Below are 18,518 nucleotides of genomic sequence, written 5' to 3' on the forward strand. Positions count from 1 at the left end.
TTATTTAAAGTTTGTTTTTATTTGCCTTGTTCGATCTCGTTAAATTTTTGTAACATTATGTATGGTTGATGATGCGTGTGATTGTTTACCACCAAAGTGGAACCCTAGAGTTAGAACCTCCATTTGAGTTTAGGTCCTAGTAGGCTAGACCTAGAAGAGTCATGTAAATTACCATTCAATGAAACTAATGTAAACTTGGGCTAAGAACTATAAGTGACGTAGGTTCTAAAACTCAACACAACACCACCTTCATTTCCTCTTCCTCGCCTAGTTCGTACTCTTGTGATTATGAGCCAAACCCACTATACAAGCTCAATGTACCTACATGTGCATTTGCAAGCATAATTAGCTATAATGAGCCACGTTCATTATACCGCCAGAGGTACAGACTCCCGCTAAAGGAGTGACCTACTGAAGCATTGCCAGGCGGGCTACCGCCTGAGCCCCGAATTGCCCCCAGATCACTATTGACGCGCCGCCACGCGCCGTGCCAAGATAGCATCAGAAGCTCAGGACGCTGGGAATTGAAGCACATCAGTCCCACATAGAAAACAAGAAGAAGATCAGTCTTCCCCTCACCTATAAAAGGTTATCTCCTCTCTGCTCATTAATTACGCATTTTAGTACTCACCTATTGTTGTGCCGCCCATATGCATTGACTAACTTAGGCATCGGAGAAGTGAAGACCGCCCAACGCGGTCTCCCTCTGACGCCCTATTTCTCGTGTGACAGCTAGCGAAGGCTATACATCAATCCTCAGAGTAGCAATCGGCCCACCGGACCTGCATTAAACAAAAGATCGGCTACCGCAGGACTTTTAGCATTAACATTGGCGCCGTCTGTGGGAATCCTTGAACAAAATGTCATCCCACCACAATCACCATGACTAACGATAGAAGGGGAAACGCTGAAGAGCAGGCAGACCAGTCAGCCATTCCCCAACCCACCAACCCTGCGATAAGCATCAACCGCGCACTATTTAGCACCCTAGTAAACCCTGGCGGTGAGACAAACCCAGGTAGCAGCCGCCCACCAGGCCAAGACCTCACCTCTCTATATGAGCTGGCACTAGTGGATCTTCACAAGGCAAACAGAGAGCACGAACAAAAGCACAAAGAGAAGGCCGAGGCCCAAAAGCAGGTGGCCACGCTGGTGTCACGTTTTGAGGAGCTAAAAAGAACGCTACCGCCAACCCAGCACGGAGCGAATAATCACGAAGCACCAGGCGCAGCCGGCCTAGTACCAGCGCATTGATACCAGCACCAGTAGTGCATATGCAGGTCCCGCTGAACCCACCAGAGCTATTGGGAATGGGACCACCCCCCGTGCCCCAGCTAATGTTGGAGCAAGAGGCAGAATCATCGCTGCACACCCACCGCTCAAGGGCTAGGGCAAGAACCGAGGGAAACCCACCTGCCCCCAGGTGAGGATCAGTCCAGCGGAATGCCCGGCCAGGCCCCGCTGGCGACGCAACCGCTCAAATACTAGAAAGGATGCAACAGTTGGAACAAAGGCTAGTCCGAGCGGAATCAGGCGCCCCAACGCCAATTTCAAATCCGCTCTTCGCATCCAGGCCAAGACCATTCACAGCTGCGATTTTGCAGGCTGTCAGACCAGCGTACGCAAAGACTCCAAAAATTTCACATTACAGCGGTAAGACTGATCCCTTCGTCCATATGGACACCTTCAAGAAGGTCACCAACAACAAGGGATTCGATGACGCCACCCTGTGCCACTTGTTCAGCGAAACGTTGGACAATGAGGCAATGAACTGATTCTTCGAGTGCCCGCCGAGATCCATTGACTCATTCCAGGAGTTATCACGCGCTTTTCTTTCTCGATTCATCCTACTGTCCGCCGGACACCACAATACAAGCCAGCTGTTTAACGTCAAGCAGGGGACAGAAGAAACACTAAAGGCATTCGTCACAAGGTGGCGGGCGGCAACATCTCAATGCCGCGATCTTGAGAAAAACAATGGCTTCGACGGCTTTCAGGCAGGGATTTCTCAAGGGGCCATTCCTCTATCACCTCAACTACAATCATCCAAATGCGGTGTACGATCACCTCATGAGTGAAGCGGTCATTCATGCCTAAGCAAAATTCATCACATATGGAGAAACCCCACCGCCACTAGTAACACCAACAAAATCAACACAACCCTCCTCCAGCCATCAGGCGACCGCTAGCAAAACTCCCACCCCACCATCAACTAACAAGAAGAGGGAGTGGCAACAGGGCCATTACCAGAACAAGCGGCAGAAGAACCAACACTACAAGGGAAACCACCCATCCCATGGGGACAACCGCAACAAACAAACGGAGCCCTCTTAGTGGTATGCAGTATCTACAGTCCTCACAGCCTCGTATGAGGAAATATACAATCAGTGCAAGGATCAGATCCCACCACCGCCCCCAGGAAAGTACCCAAAAGCAGGCAAACCAAGAAACACCGGTAGGTGGTGCAAATACCACGAGGACAGCGGTCACAATACCAACAGCTGCAACGCTCTCAAAACGGCCATTGAGACCTTGTATCGTGATGGCAAGATGGAGTAGTTCAAGGTGCGCCAACAACCGCCACCTGTGATGGCCGACATTGAGCCCTTGGGCAGCATCAACACCATCGACAGCGGTGCTCCAATCATCAACATGTCTCATAGGGCAAGAAAGCGTTATGTACGAGCTAATCACCCAAAGGAAGTCTGCAACATCCGCTACGAAAGATCCGCTAAACTCCCAAAATCTGGTTGGGAGCCCATTACCTTCTCAGAGGAGGAGGAACGTGGAGTACATCTGCCCCATGACGACCCATTCTTGATCGACACCATTCTCGGCAAATGGTCAGTGGGAAGAATCCTGGTGGATAGCGGGTCTGCTGTCAATGTCATATTCAACGGCTATTACAACGACCTTAAGCGAAATAGAAAACTACTCTAAGATCATGAGCCACTGCTTAGCTTCTCCGGTGACGTCACACAACCGCTGGGTTCTGACTATATACGGCTAATTATCGGTGCTAGTCCATGTATGGCAAAGATACATACAGAGTTCATAGTTGTCGATTGTTTCAGCTCATATAACGCCATCATTGGTCGGCCAGCACTCAACAAGCTCAAGTGCATCATCGCCGGATACATGCTGCTCATGAAGTTCCTCACACCCAACGGCACAGGCTGTGTCAAGGGAAGTCAGCAGTTGGCACGAGAATGTTATTCAACTACAATAGCACGGTCATGAGATCCTAGCGGTGGGCAGTCAGGCACCGCCACCAAATATCTTTGAGGATCCTAGGGATGACGAGAAGAAGTATGTAAGGAAGGAGCAGGTCAATCCAGAAACGTCATTAAAGGTCGTCAGCATCTCTGACAAGCGCCCTGAGCGGATAGTCCGCATAGGCACTCAATTAGACCCAGAGGTGGCGGCGAAACTCACTCAGTTCCTATGTGACAACCCTGTGGTCTTTGCCTGGTCATATGCAGACATGCCAGGTATCTCCCCTAAAATCATCACACACAAGTTGAGCATCAAACCATCCTTCTATCCTATGAAACAGAAACGGAGAGCCTTCGACGAAGAGAAATACCGTGCAATAGGAGAAGAAGTTGCCAAGCTCCAGGGCATTGGATTCATCCGCCAAGTCATCTATCTCCAGTGGATTTCCAACCTGGTTATGGTAAAAAAGCCTAGCAGCAAGTGGCGGATGTGTGTCGACTTCAAAAACCTTAACAAGGCAAGCCCAAAGGATAGTTTTCCACTACCCCGGATTGATCAACTGGTTGATGCTACCGCCGGACATGAGCTCCTCAGCATGATGGACGCTTTCTCCGGCTATAATCAGATCAAGATGCATCCCAGCGACCAGGAGTGCACCACCTTCACCACTGACAGAGGCCTATATTGCTACAATGTTATGCCTTTCGGTCTGAAGAACGCAGGCGCAACCTATCAACGACAGATGAACGCCATGTTCGCGGAACACCTGGGTAAGATAATCGAGGTCTACGCTGACGACATGTTAGTCAAGAGCGTAAAAGCCAGCGGACATGTGGCAAACCTCAAAATCATAGTAACCATCCTCTTGGCTTATGGTATGTGCCTCAACCTAGAAAAATGTTTCTTTGGCGTCACTGCCAGCAAATTTCTAGGTTATATCCTCAGTGAACGAGGCATCGAGACTAACCCTGACAAGGTGCAGGCCATCCTCGACTTGAAGGACCCAGAATGGAAGGTGCACGTCCAAAGCCTCCAGGGCAAGCTAACCGCCCTATCTCGATTCATCTCCAGACTCACTGACAGGTGGGCCCCATTTTTCAAAGTCCTTAAAACGACTCACAAGAAAGTCATCAACCGGAACCCAGAGTGCCAGGCGGCGTTCCAAGGCTTGAAAGAATACCTGACGGCAGTTCCACTCCTTTCCATTCCTATGCAAGGAGAAACACTATACATACACCTAACGGTATCACAATCAGCGGTGAGTTGCACAATCGTCTGGCGGGAGAACCAGGATGAGCTCCCAGTGTTCTATGTCGGTAGAGGCATGAACAGAGCGGAAACAAGATATCCTCCATTAGAACAACTTGCTCTCACACTCATCGTTGCCGCCAGACGCCTTCGCCAAGACTTCCAAGCCCACACAATCCATGTGTTAACCAATCAACCGTTGAGGCAAGTAATGCAAAACCCTGAACATTCGGGGCGCCTCAGCAAGTGGGCCATTGAGCTCAGCGAGTTTGACATAGATTACAAACCAAGAACCGCCATGAAGGGCCAGGCGGTGGCAGATTTCATCGCTGAACTCACTAAGCGTCAGCTCGAATCCAATATCGAGGCAGAACCAGGAACGGAGATGGTAATATCTGAAGAGCCGTTTCCCCGGCAGTCAGACTGGAACCTGCATGTGGACGGCTCCTCTAGCGCAAAGGCAAGCGGCGCTGGAATCATCTTAACAGGACCTTGGGGGCTAAACGCGGAATACGCATTGAAATTCAACTTCAAGGCTTCCAACAACATGGCGGAGTATGAAGCACTCATTGTCGACCTACTCCTCGCCATCGACTCGGGGGCCGACAATATCAACATATTCAGCGACTCTCAACTGGTAGTCAACCAGGTCAACAATAGTTTCCAGGTCAAGGACCAACAGTTAGCGGCATACTTGGGGTACGTCAAGACACTGCTCAAAAAATTCAAATTTCACACCATCACACAGATCCCCAGGGAAAAGAACGCCAAGGCTGATTCACTAGCAAGACTGGCAACAGCTCAGCCACATCAAAGTCCAGCAGACACAAGAGTAGAGTGTCTCAACAGGCCAAGTATCACAAAAACCCTGGTAGAGATCTTCAACATTGAGGTCAGCCCTACCTGGATGGACGAGATTATTGAATACAAGCGCGACGGGACATTGCCAAAGGACAAAGTCATGGCGCGACAGCTCAAGCGAAGAGCAACCCGCTACAACATCCAGAACGACAAACTTTACCGCCAGGGATTCACTCACCCCAACCTCCGCTGTCTAACCCCAGAGGAGGGAAAGGTCGTGCTAGCAATGATACACAGCGGAGAATGTGAAAACCACTCGGGCGCCAGATCCTTGGCCAATCGCACAATGCGGCAAGGCTACTTTTGGCCTACACTCGGTGATGACTCCCGTTCGCAGAAACGGTGAAAAATAAAATATTTACTCTCTACAATAAATCGTTCACTCCAACAAAGATATTGGGGGATATATCAAAAATTTCATAGATAATTTTTTTTTTGGTGAAAATTTCATAGATATTTTAATCCTTGGGCAATGTTGCTGTGATGCCCCGGAAATTCGTATTTGTTTTCCGAGAATTTTTCGGAATTTAAATTGTGGGTATCGGACGGTTTCGTGGCTCGTGGACGGAGCGGAAGTGTTTCGGACGAATTTTTATTCGTAAAGTGTGACTTTAGGGGGGGGATCAAGGTTGACTTTTGATACGTTGGGATTCTCTGAAAACTTCCTTCACGAAAGTTGTAGAGCGCGTCGATACGAGTTCGTGGACATGTGGAACGCGGAAATCGGAGTTTGTATGAGAAAGTTATTAGTGTTTGAAAAATTTGGAAAGTTATTATATATAGGGGTTTCCCTTTCGGGAAAGTTACTATTCTCATTTGGTAAGTTTCCATTTTCGGAAACTCTCATTTCTCTCCGTTCTCTCTCCTGATTTTCGACTGACCCGACCCAGACCCGGATTTTCCGACGAGCTCCGGCGACGGCGGACCACCAGACGAGCCCAGATCTGTTCGCCTCCTCTGTGCGCTCCTCCCTGTGGTGTTGGTTTGCACGGCGGTTCACCGGAAGGTAGTGATCGGAGCCGCTACAGTAGACGAATCGGGACCCGACAGGAAATCCACTTTTCCGGTGACTTCTCGGCCGATCCTTCTTGGTTTTGGAATCTCCTCCTCCTTCTGATCATCCTCATGCCCACCTTGAAGGACAATTTTGCGTGTGGAGTGGAAGATCTAGGTTTGAAAATCTGCAGTGCACAACGAATCTGGGGTTTGATCAGACGGCTGCGATTGGCCGATCTTGCAAGCTTGATCTAGGACGATCTAGGCCGAACCAAACTTAGCTCCAGGTATGAAAGTTGCTCTACTCTTCATGATGAACATTTTTGGTTGGCTTGATTTTTGTGGTTTTGAGTTTTGGTCGGTGGTGGTTGTGGTGGTTGCACCGCCGACTGTGGCGGCGTTATGGTGGTCTTTCGGCCATGTGATGGTTAGTTTCTGGTATTGTATATCATCCACTCGTCGATTCGAGCGTTTTGATATATAATACGCAATTTTTGGAGATCGTATGAATATATTGTGATTTTTACGGTTTCGGACCGTTTGATACTTCGATCCGTGAGGATCCGAGCGTCCGATCGACTTGTGGTTTGGACATATCGATCGTAGAAGTGTTCCGGAGACATTGGGTGGTCTTGGATGTGGTTTCGCCTCGATTGGCGTCACTTTGGGGATTTAGTTCAAAACAGGGGTTTCGGACTTAAATTGTTTGTGAATCGTTATTGATTTAAGGTCATTGGTGATTAGGTGCTTCTAAAGGTGAATTGGACGAGTTGTTGGTGATAGTTTTGGTTCGGTTCTGTATAGAAGACGCAGCGGGAGTCTCAAGGTGAGTAATCTCACAAGGTTCATCAATGAACAGAATTACCATTATCGTTTTGGCGTTAATTATTTAACTGCAAACTATAGTTGGTATTAGTAGGCATTCCTGAGCGAATGACTACGTATATATATATATATTTACGTGAAATATATATATATTCTTGTGGTTGATGTGTGATGACTAATATGCATGATGGGTTCATATTATTGTTGAATGAGACTTTTCATAGAATCAATATTGTGGAAAAGATGTTTTCTATTGTTTGAAAAGTATTGAGTTTGAGGTTACATTTTGGATTCAAGTGTGACTCATTTTAAATGTATTGGTCCTTGTACCAAGGGTCACAGATGGTGAGCAGGGATAGGGAAAGCCGGAACTAGATGGTCGTAACGTTTTTAGGTCAGGTGTGACTTACTTAACGTTGACTTAAGACCAGATGGGGTCTGAAAAGCATGGGTCGCAGATGATGACCAACGGTTGGTTCTAAGACCAGACGGGGTATGAAAACCAAGAGTCATAGACGGTGATAGGTTGCAAATGGTGACCAATGATTTATCTGTGTTATGAGTCTAGTTACCATGTTGTCTTTGAGTTATGGAATTAACTGTGACTATAGATGATATTAATGGCATTTCTGAGTGAATGATTACGTGTGTGCATATATATATTATGGGATATATATATATATATATATATATATACATATGTATTCATATATTGGTGGCATTTCTGAGTGATTGACTATGTGTGTACATATATATATTATGGGATATATATATATATATATATACATATGTATTCATGTATTGGTGGCTTCGTGGTGAATCTGTGTTGTTGTGTTGTGTGTCTAGGTTGGACTGATTTGTTGTTGGTACATCATGGGGGGTAGCGGGGAGCTATCTGATGCTCATGAGTGCGTGTTTTTAAAAGGGAGTTTCGGGGATTCTTTCTTTTAAATGTCCTGGGAGGACTTGTTTATCATATTTAATTGTCAGAGTTTCAATTATTATGATTTTGTCACGGGGTGACTTGTGTTGATTTGAGAACGTGTTTTAAAAGGGAGTTTCGGGGATTCTTTCTTTTAAATGTCCTGGGAGGACTTGTTTATCATATTTAATTGTCAGAGTTTCAATTTATATGATTTGGTCACGGTGTGACCTTTATTGTTTCTTTTGGGAAAAGAATGTACTGTTTTGGGAAAATATGGTATGTTTTCCTAATTCTCGAGTTGAAAGGTTTTCCTCGTGTTTGGCGTGAGTTGTGCGGGCTTTCATCCCGTGAATTGGTGTGAGTTGTTTTGAGTTACTCATACGGGCTTGCAAAAGCTTACCGGGTTTGTTGTGTGACAACCCGGTACACCATTCCAACGATGTAGGGGTTATTCTGCAGGTCAGGTTGATCGTGGCTGATGCTGAGGTAGCGTGCTTGCAGCTTAACGGTAATAAGTCAATTTTGTGACCTTACCGTTATAGAGACTTCCGTTTATAGTGAGCTCTGAGGAGTATTTACGTTTTATTTTGTTGTTGACAATTTAATTCGTAAACTCATGTGTTGTGTGACTCTGTGGGGTGAGTCAATATAGAATTTGTGGGTTCAGGGCATCAATATGTACTTGGGTTAAAAGGGAATAAGTTTCTAAGTATTTTGTATTGATGGCTGAACATTTCACGCATATATAATTATGGGGTTATATATCGATTTATTGTGTATAAAATCAGGGGCGTGACAGTTGCATTACAAGAGATTACCAAAGAAGGAAAAGTGTGGCGCGCACTTCAAGAATGGATAGAGAGGACTATTCGTTCTTAAACATTCTCAATGCATAGTAAGGATCTTTATCTGGTTGAGTCCAAAAGCTGAGAGCTCTTGGGTGCAGTTTATTATCATAGTTATAAGAATTGTGATGTATGTTTTTGGCATGTTTAAGGGCCTAGCTATTTGACCCATCGTCGATCATGAAAGGATGTGATCAATTGTTGTTCCCGCACTGGAGGAGGGTAGTGAATTTGCTAACATGGATGGTAATTTATTGGAGTGATTGAAACAAAAGCATGGGGCTGCAATACCCAGTTTGGATTAAACCCTCGAATTTTCTCGTGATTAATTGTTCATCGATCATAGTTTGCAACGCGGTGCTTATTTTCATTATGAAATTTGAAGAACTAATTTCAGTTTACCCCCTTAAGGTTAGGGGTCATCATCATGTTAGTCCCTCTAGTTTCAATTTAATCAGTAACACCCTTGTACTCTCCAAATTCATCAGCCGTGTCTAATTTTTGGACCTTCGTCCAAATTGATCGTTAAAACTGTTATGTGGGCCCCACTTAGGGGGTAAAATGTTAATTTTGAGCTCCAAATTATAAAAAATAAAAAAATCTGGTTTTCCCCTTCTTCTTTTTTTCCCTTCTTGTTTCTTAATTTTTTTTATTATTATAAATTTTGCCTTCAATCTATACACCACAAGTTATAAAAGGCATTCGAAATGATTGTAATCGTTAATTGATTCAATGAAGTTTATTTTCAAAAAAATAAAAGGTTTATAAAAAAAAAAAATACTCTAGGTGGTTAAAAAGTCGCTCGCTGGTCTATGATATTTGTGATATATCTCCAATAAAGCGAAGAATTTTAGGATATATCTGTAAAATATAATAGGTTTATAAAGTGAAGAATTTTAGGATATATCTCCAATAAAGTGAAGAATTTTAGGATATATTCCCAATAAAGTAAAGAAATATCTGTAAAAATGATTAAAAAATAAATACATATATTTCTTCACTTTATTGGGGATATATCCTAAAATTCTTCACTTTATCGGAAATATACCACAAATATTGTAGACCAGCGAGCGAAGAATTTTAGGATATATCCCCAGTAAAGTGGAGAAATATTTGTATTTATTTTTTTAATCATATTTTACAAATTTTTCTTCACTTTATTGGGGATATATCCTATTATTCTTCACTTTACAAACCTATTACATTTTATAGATATATTTTACAGATATATCCTAAAATTTTTCGCTTTATCGGAGATATATCACAAATATCGTAGACCAGCGAGCGGCTGAGTATTTTTTTTGTTTTTATAAACCTATTATAACTTGTGGTGTATAGGTTGAAGACAAAATTTATCAAAATTAAAAATTAAAAAAAAAAACTAAGAAATAGGAGAAGAAAAAAAGCAAAGAAACACCTAGAGTATTTTTTTTTTTTTATAAACCTATTATAACTTGTGGTGTATAGGTTGAAGACAAAATTTATAATAAAAATAAAAAATAAAAAAAATGAAGAAACAAGAAAAAAGAGAGAGAGAAAAACAGAGGAAAAAACAGAATTTTTTTTATTTTTATAATTTGGAGCTCAAAATTACCATTTTACCCCCTAAGTGGGGCCTACATAACAGATTTAACAATCAATTTGGACGGAGGTCCAAAAATTGGACACGGCTGATGAATTTGGAGAGTACAAGGGTGTTACTGGTTAAATTGAAACTAGAGAGACTAGCATGATTACGACCCCTACCCTCAGGGAAGGTAAACTGAAATTAGTCCAAATTTGAAATTAGGGATGTGTCCTAATCAATTTATTAATCTTTTTTCTGAACTTCACATTCACATTATATGTATAAATTCATGATTTGATTTTATATAATAATTCTAAGAAATTATCGTGTTTTAAGTTGAATTGACTAATCCAATTGGCATTTCCTCAAGATAAATAACATATATATGTTATGAAAATTGTCACATATATGTACTAAATATTCTTCATTTTTATTTAAAAAATGTAAAAATCTTTATTAAAGCTGAGCTTGAAACATACACAACATAAGTTACGAGCTAGACATTCAAACAATTAAATTAGCAAACCCAACAATAATAAAAAGGATAGCACCCCAGTATGTGGAACACTGAAGCACCAATTGATCGATCGAGGTCCATCGTCTTATTTTTAAAGATATATTCAATAAAATGAAAAAAGGCTAGGAGATTGAATCATGACTGATATCCAAGTTCAGAGTGGCACTGGATCAATAAACAGTGAAGCAATATTGTCTTCCATCTGTTTTCCAACATGCGTGAAGGCATCTCCCCTTTTGTAAAGGAGATCAACCATTCGAGTTACGTTAAGAACACGATTAAGCACAGGCATTGGCGCAGCAGTGGGTCTCATAAACTCTTCGTTTATATCCTTCCACGAATCCACAATTCGTTTGTTAAAGACATCAATTGTCTCTTGCTCTGAGACCCCATATTCATTCATGTAGCAATCGATACTAGAAGCAACATGCCCTCTCTCTTTCTCAAACTGCAAAACCAAATCAAATGTTAATTCCAAAAATATATACTATAGCATTCAATTGCAGCTCACATTTAACGTAGGAATACCTTGTGCCCAGCAATGTCATCCATAAGCCTAAACATGATATTCGAAGCTCGAAGAATTTTAGGATCATTGGTCAACCACTCAAATGTCTCTTTTGTTATAATGTCTCCCATGTCTACTAAAGATACCACTGAAAGCATGGTGTTACCTATAGAAGATGCCGCAACACGCATATACTCATCCATTCTTGGGGTGCATCCTTCGTGGAACCATCTGGCCTCAGCAAAGTAGAGCCGGGCTTGATTCTTCATCTGCATAGACAAATATATATCGATGCATCGATCATATATATGTTAAACAAATGAAAAACTTCATGTACTCCATGTAGTTGTAGACTAATCTACCATTGCATAGAATTAATATATCACGGCATGGAGCTGGCCTAGTTTATGTATCATTGGATAGTGCACTGTGAATATTCCATACTATAAATAAATATTGAGAGCAGTTCTAAAGCTTAATTTTCATGCTTTGACATACAATTTCTTTTACATAGTAAAGTTGGTATGATCTTCCTTGCTTTATCAGTTCCTCCCCAACTTCATTGACAACATCCAGAAGTGTTTGATAAAATGGTTGCATATAGTCTGGCAGTTGATCCATGCAACTAGCATCCCATCTGAAAGTTGATTAAAATTTATCCATATTCATGTTAGCATATAATGTTAAAGATGTATACTATGCCAAAATTGAATCAGGAGTAACTGAAAAGGTAACGGTTTGTTTCAGACCTCTCAATTGCTTCAGTTAAGATGACGAGTTCTTCGAATGTACCGAATGCATCATATATATCATCCATTACTGTTACTAACTCAATCAGCTTCGTCAGAATGTTTCTCCCGAACACGTATTGGGGTTCAAAATATATTCCCGTTATCCAAAAGAACATCTCCACGAGCCTATCTCGAACAAAAGGCAACCTCCTTGCAAAGTCTAGTCCCTTATACCATCTAGTATATATAGAACAATATTAGTGGGTTATAATTTATCTTGTATACATATATAACTAACTACTTGATCGGTGGCCTAAAATTACCTTATGATGTCACTGAGTTCCTTTTTGTGTAAACACTGAACAACATTGAAATCTAACTTGGCAAGTTTCAGTAAATCTTCATTGTGTGAAGCTTCATCTTGGTATATTGACATGTAACGCCGAGCACCTAACCTCTCTACAGTTTTTAATAGAGGTCTCTCTAGGGCTTCAGTTATTTGTGCTTTCAGCAGAGAGCTTGCACCGGTTAAAGTTGTTGCAGTCTGGAGATGAGTGGTGGTAAAAAGGAGAGCCTCTTCTAGTAATTTTTCTCCATGCACCATTAGATGGGCTGCCTCATAGAAGCTTAGCATACCAGAAACATCAGTAACTAAGCTTTCCTTGAAGTCACCACTAGCATCTTTGAACTTGTTGAATACATCTGCGTAATTAAGTACATATATGGTTTAAAATTAATGGACATATATATGTACGTATAAGAATTGAAATATATATACGATACCTAGACTACTTAACCGACCCTTTGCCAAAAAAAAAAAAGGCTACTTAACCTACCGCAGGAAACATTATATCCATGTCGTCTGAGTAGTCGAAAACGAAGAGCAACATTGAACAGATCACCATCATCATCATTAATATGTTGGTAGGTAGCATGTATACGTTCCAGGGCTTGTTCTATTTCAGTTTCAAAATGGTAAGCCACACCGAGGCGCTGGATTGCATCAATTAGCTTCAGTTGATGTGAAAAATCATCAGCAGCATCAGTGAATACTTCCTTCCTCACTACTTGTTTCAGCTCCTCAACTTGTTTTTGCATATGAGCTTGAGTTACCTGCAAATTAAAACAGTTTAAATGATCAGCAAAACGTGTGTCCATATGTATGTTGTAGTAATAAAACTTAAACATACAATGTCTTCAGCATAGTTAGCAAACCGATCTCCCCAAATGCTAGGTTCATAATTTGCTGTGCGTCGAACAACTTTTGGCTTAGCATTGATCTGGGATTCAGCTGCTGGAATAGTTTGGACAGACATGGTTAGTTGGCGGTACTTTTGGAGCAGCTATAGGATTATGCTAGGAGCTTCTGTATAAGTATGAACAACATTGCTTTTAGGACCATCTATTTATAGGGGAATCCATCCATATCTGGGAACAGATGCTGATAATGAGTTTGGCAGATATTTTTACCGTAGAACAGCTATGCATATCACCTTTGTAACAAAACGACATAAAAAGGACATATTTCCATTTTTAATATAAGGGCATATACTTCCATTAAACATTAGCAACGTGAATCACAAATCTGACAGGGGGAAAAGGAGAAACAGTAAAATAAGTGCCATTATTTAGGCCCATTACCTGACACATAGTAAAAAAGAAAACATTTCCCATCTAAAATGATGCAAATTATTGGATTTTTTGCATCTGCAAATAATTTGATCTAGAGTTGGCCCCACTGTGCAGAATATTTATTTGGAGTTGACCCTCATTAGTCATCGCTGTGCAAATTATTTGATGGAAAAATGATATGTATGGTACCCTATATTTACCTCTTTATAACTTTTGGTACTTTAATTTTGAAAAATATCAATACGGTACCTAAGGTTCTTAGCCTGATCGAGGATTGATACATATTGCCGTTAGCTCTATTATGAAGGTTGCTAAGTGGCATTTTTTTAAGGGCACTTTTGTGCATTTATATCTTAATTAATTTTTTTTTCTTTAAGCATTTTTCCTCTCTCTGTGTTCTTTTTATCTTTTAGACTAAATACTGTTTACTCCCTATACTTATAGGGTCTCGACGTTTCAATCCCTGACTTTTCAATTTCACCTAAATAGTCCTCGAACTCTCAAATTTCATGCAATAGGTTCTTGTCGTTAGCTTTTCGTTAAAATCCCAGTTAAATCGGTGATGTGGCATCCCTTTCACGCCAAAATGTTCATTATACCCTCACTTACCAATTTTTTTTTTCTCTTTTTATTTTTATTTTTTCTTTTTCCTCTTCCTCTTCCTCTTCCTATTCCTGCTCTCTTTCCTCCTCTGTTTATCTTCTTCTGGTTATAAGACCCACTATTATCCAGAAGCACCCTCCAGCATCTTCTCGCTGGATCGAGAATGCATACCCATGACCAAAATAAAAAGTAAAAAAATTACATATCACTCAATCACAGATCCCCAAATTCGCAGATCTAACTACACTCATGAAAGCCTATCTAATTAACCCGAAAAAAATAAACTAACCCAAACAATCGTCCATAACCAGCAGCACTGAATCCAAAGAATCACAAAAAATCGATTGATGTGCAAAGTATCCGGCTCAATTCGAACCTGGCAGACGCATAAAACCCAAACCAATCAGAAAATCACAACCCTAAATCAGTGCCAAATAACACTAGATCTAAACAGCAACAAACAAACAAAAAAACCACCAGAACCTAAATTGAAAGAAACAACCACATTTAGCAAATTGTTTGAAATGTTGAATTGCTGGAGTTGGGGAGGTGCAACACCAGAACAGACCCCGAAAGCTTATTGTTTTCGAGGTACAATGTCCTTATCCTAGTGAGATTTTTTGAACGACGGTGAGATCGAGCCGGAAAAGTTGGTGGAGGCCAAGTTGAGCCTGACCAAATCATGCAAGCTGTATAGAAACTCCGGGATTTCGTCGGAGAACAAGTTCCTCTGCAAGTAACCCCAAATCTAAGAGTAACGCGGGCATTGATTCCGGCACAGGAACATGGGCTGGGGCGGGTTACGTCCCAAAGGAGGGTCCGGCCGCCGATGGCTGAGTGGAGAGCACTGCGCGGTCGAAGCTCAGATCTGATGTTGCTATCGGAAGCAAAACCAGTAAGCTTCCAGGGTCTGTTCCACCATTCCTTTTCGATCAGAGCAATGACAGGGGTGTCAAATTCTTTGACAAATTACTTGGAAACGTCGCCGTTTTGGCGAGCGTTAGCGATGGCGTTGTTGAAGGTCTGGAGATGGAAAGAGAGCTGGGTTTGTTTTTGGAAGAAGAAGACACAAATAAACAAAGGAGGAGATGGATGCGGAAGAAGAAGAGGTAAAAAGAAAAAAAGAAAAAAAGATAGAAAAAAATAATTTAAAAAAGTGTGAGGGTATAATGGACATTTTAATGTAGAATGAATGTCACGGCAGCGATTTGACGGAAAGCTAACGACAAGGACCTATTGCATGAAATTTGAGTGTTCGAGGGCTATTTGGGTGAAATTGAAAAGTCATGGACTGAAACGTTGAGACTCTATAAGTATAGGGAGTATACAGTATTTAGTCCTTATCTTTTTCTTCCTCTCTTCATCCTCATTCAAAATTCCAAACCCAAGAAAGTGACGATTAAAAAAAAAAAAAGGAAGGGTTTGAGCAAATTGATGTGTATGAAAGCCTACATCATTCCTTTTTCCTTTTTTTTTTTTTTCCATTTCACCCAAAGAGAAATTTTAAATACACTCCCTCAATTACTTAATACACATCTCTTATATTTTTTTTATCAAACTTCCATCTATGCCCCTCTTTATTAAATAAATAAATGATGAAAACTTTTTTAAAAATTAGATCGGCTATGTATCACAGATTTTTATTTAATACATTCTTTTACTATAATTTTTTTATTTATTGTGAAATTAATTGCTAATTAATTCTGGCACATATTAATATGGTAATTATTAATTATATTTCTTTTTTCTCACATCAATAAGGTTGATATATCGCTGAAAAATTTAATAACTTAATTTTCTTATCTTTGTTTTTCTTCAAGTTGAAAAACTTCACGCCTCTAAGATTTTTAAAGAGTCAATATCTTCATAATCTATATAGTCATGGTCAATAGTAAAATAGGTAAAGAATAAGGCATGGTGGTTGTTTTGCAAACGAAGTGATTGATGATGATGTATTCAGTATGTTTCAACCAATTTGGTTGCTTGTTAATTCTTTATATGGACTACAATTATCTCATCTGTCATTAACATTCACGTATGATCTTGAAGAGAAGTCGATTATATCATGATTGAAGACGAGAAGAAAATTTAACCTATAAGAAAATATGTAATTAATATTTAAATATATAAAGCATTGTTCAAGTAAAACCCTAATTTGTGTTTGGCCCAAACTCTAGGTTACTTGACCTAGTGATAATAGGGTTTAATTAGAAGAATCTAGAGATTATCTTTCCTTGTATGATTTAGACTCTATGCCTTGTAATCCTCTATATAAAGAGGGCTGTATTATCAATGAGAATACATAGCAATTTACTCTCAATTCTGTTTCCCTAAAACACGTTATCAGCATGAAGCTCTAACCCTGAAACCATAAATTTGTAGCCTTCAAACCCTAGCAACCACCGACCCCTACCTTGAAGCTCTCAATCCTAGGAGCCCAGAACGGCAGGCTGCTTACCGGAACCGGCAGGAAAAGTACCGAACCGGCCTCCAGAAGATAAAAAAAACAAATCGCTACCCGGTTTGCATCCTCCCACGCCGCCTTCTACCTTCAAACTTGGTCACCATCTACACCTTGATTCCATGAACCAGGAATCGGAGTCAAAATTTCCAGAACCTGTCAGACAATCACTGGACCGGCCAGTCAAAGTTGTGCAAGATCACGTCGGATCGGCCAGCCCAGTTCGCTACCCTGCCCACTTCCAGCCTAGCCCAGTCACAAGTCATCACAGCCCTTTGCTCGCCCAACTCACCTGCAGCCTCCTGCACCGAAGCAGCAGCTCCGCCTCAAACCAGAAAACCAAAAAAAAAAAAAAAAAAACAGAGAGGAAAGAAGATGACTTCGGGTTTTCGGTCAAGAGGAAGGGAAGAAAAAAATAAGGCGGCCCACCAAGTGACGGAGCCCAGTGCCAGAAAAATAAAAAATAAAACAGGAAAGTCTGTAGCCCACTGCCAAAGAAGAAGAGAAGAGAAGGAAAAAGCAAAAAAAAGAAGGAAAAAAAGGGAGCCAAGCTCACGTGCGGCAGAAGGAGAAGAAAAGAAAAGAAAAGAAAAAAGGGGAGGCCCTGACCCACGTGGAGGAAAAGAGAAAAAAAAGGTCAAAGAAACGTCAAAATCGAAGAGAAAAAAAAAGTAATTTTTATTAAACATTTATGCTTTCCGTACTTTTAAATTCTTTTCTTTTTCTTGGGGACTTGCAAACTCCCTTCTTCTACCCCCCCCCCCCCCCTTTCTTCATCATAGGAGAAACATAATTAAGCCGAACTATGGGGGTTCGTGCTCACTCCAAGCTTGGAGCTTGTTGAGATCTCCAAACTTAGAGTTTGTAGAGAATTTTTGATCGACCACTTACGTCATTGTTTCGATCTAATCCAACCCCTCTTGGAATTGAATTTATTGGAAGTGACTACGCTCGGAAATTCCTAATTTCTTGGAAGCGTCTACACTCAAAATTTTTTATTGTTTCGTGGTAGCCTTTTTTCTCCGAAACTAACCCTAATTTCTTGTTCTCTTTCAGGATGAGTAACCTGAACAAATTGGACTTTGCTCCATTAGGAACAACTGGCTCTAGATATCACAGGTGGGTTCGTGATGTCTGCCAGCATCTCAAGGCCGATGGAATCCTGGATACGATTCTCGAGCCTAGGACGTGCTAACTTTTGAGGAATCTCAAACTTTGGAAGCAAATAGAGCAGCCTTAGAGGCAAATAAGGCGAAAGCCATCATCCTAATGACTCGTCATATGGATGATTTGTTCCAGTACGAGTGTATGAATGAAGAAGACCCCAGAAGGCTGTGGGTCTCACTCGAAGAAAGATTTGGCAACGTCCGTGACTCCCTGCTTCCTGACCTAGAAGTGAGATGGCATAGCCTCCGCTTCTGTGATTTCAAGTTAGTTCTTGACTACAACTCGGAAGCACTTAGCATTAAATCCTTAATGGAATTCTGTGGTAAAGAGATCACATATGCGATGTTGATTGAGAAGACTCTCTCTATCTTCCCCGTCTCTGCATTGATGGTTGCTAAGAACTATCGAATCGATGT

General features: G+C 41.3%; 1 protein-coding gene across 1 annotated transcript; it reads right to left on the reverse strand.

Annotated features, from left to right (window-relative positions):
* Positions 1-10,982: 10,982 nt before the first annotated feature.
* On the reverse strand, positions 10,983-13,561 carry LOC112194272 ((-)-alpha-pinene synthase). The gene is made up of 7 exons (XM_024334522.2): positions 13,430-13,561; positions 13,076-13,352; positions 12,563-12,941; positions 12,258-12,476; positions 12,007-12,145; positions 11,529-11,777; positions 10,983-11,448 (listed from the first exon to the last, which is right to left on the reverse strand). Exons 1-7 carry the CDS (start codon positions 13,553-13,555, stop codon positions 11,155-11,157), a joined length of 1,683 nt encoding a protein of 560 aa, XP_024190290.1. The 5' UTR covers positions 13,556-13,561; the 3' UTR covers positions 10,983-11,154.
* Between the last annotated feature and the right edge of the window lie 4,957 nt (positions 13,562-18,518).

The sequence above is a fragment of the Rosa chinensis genome, chromosome 3, assembly GCF_002994745.2.
Source record: "Rosa chinensis cultivar Old Blush chromosome 3, RchiOBHm-V2, whole genome shotgun sequence".
NCBI lineage: Eukaryota > Viridiplantae > Streptophyta > Magnoliopsida > Rosales > Rosaceae > Rosa > Rosa chinensis.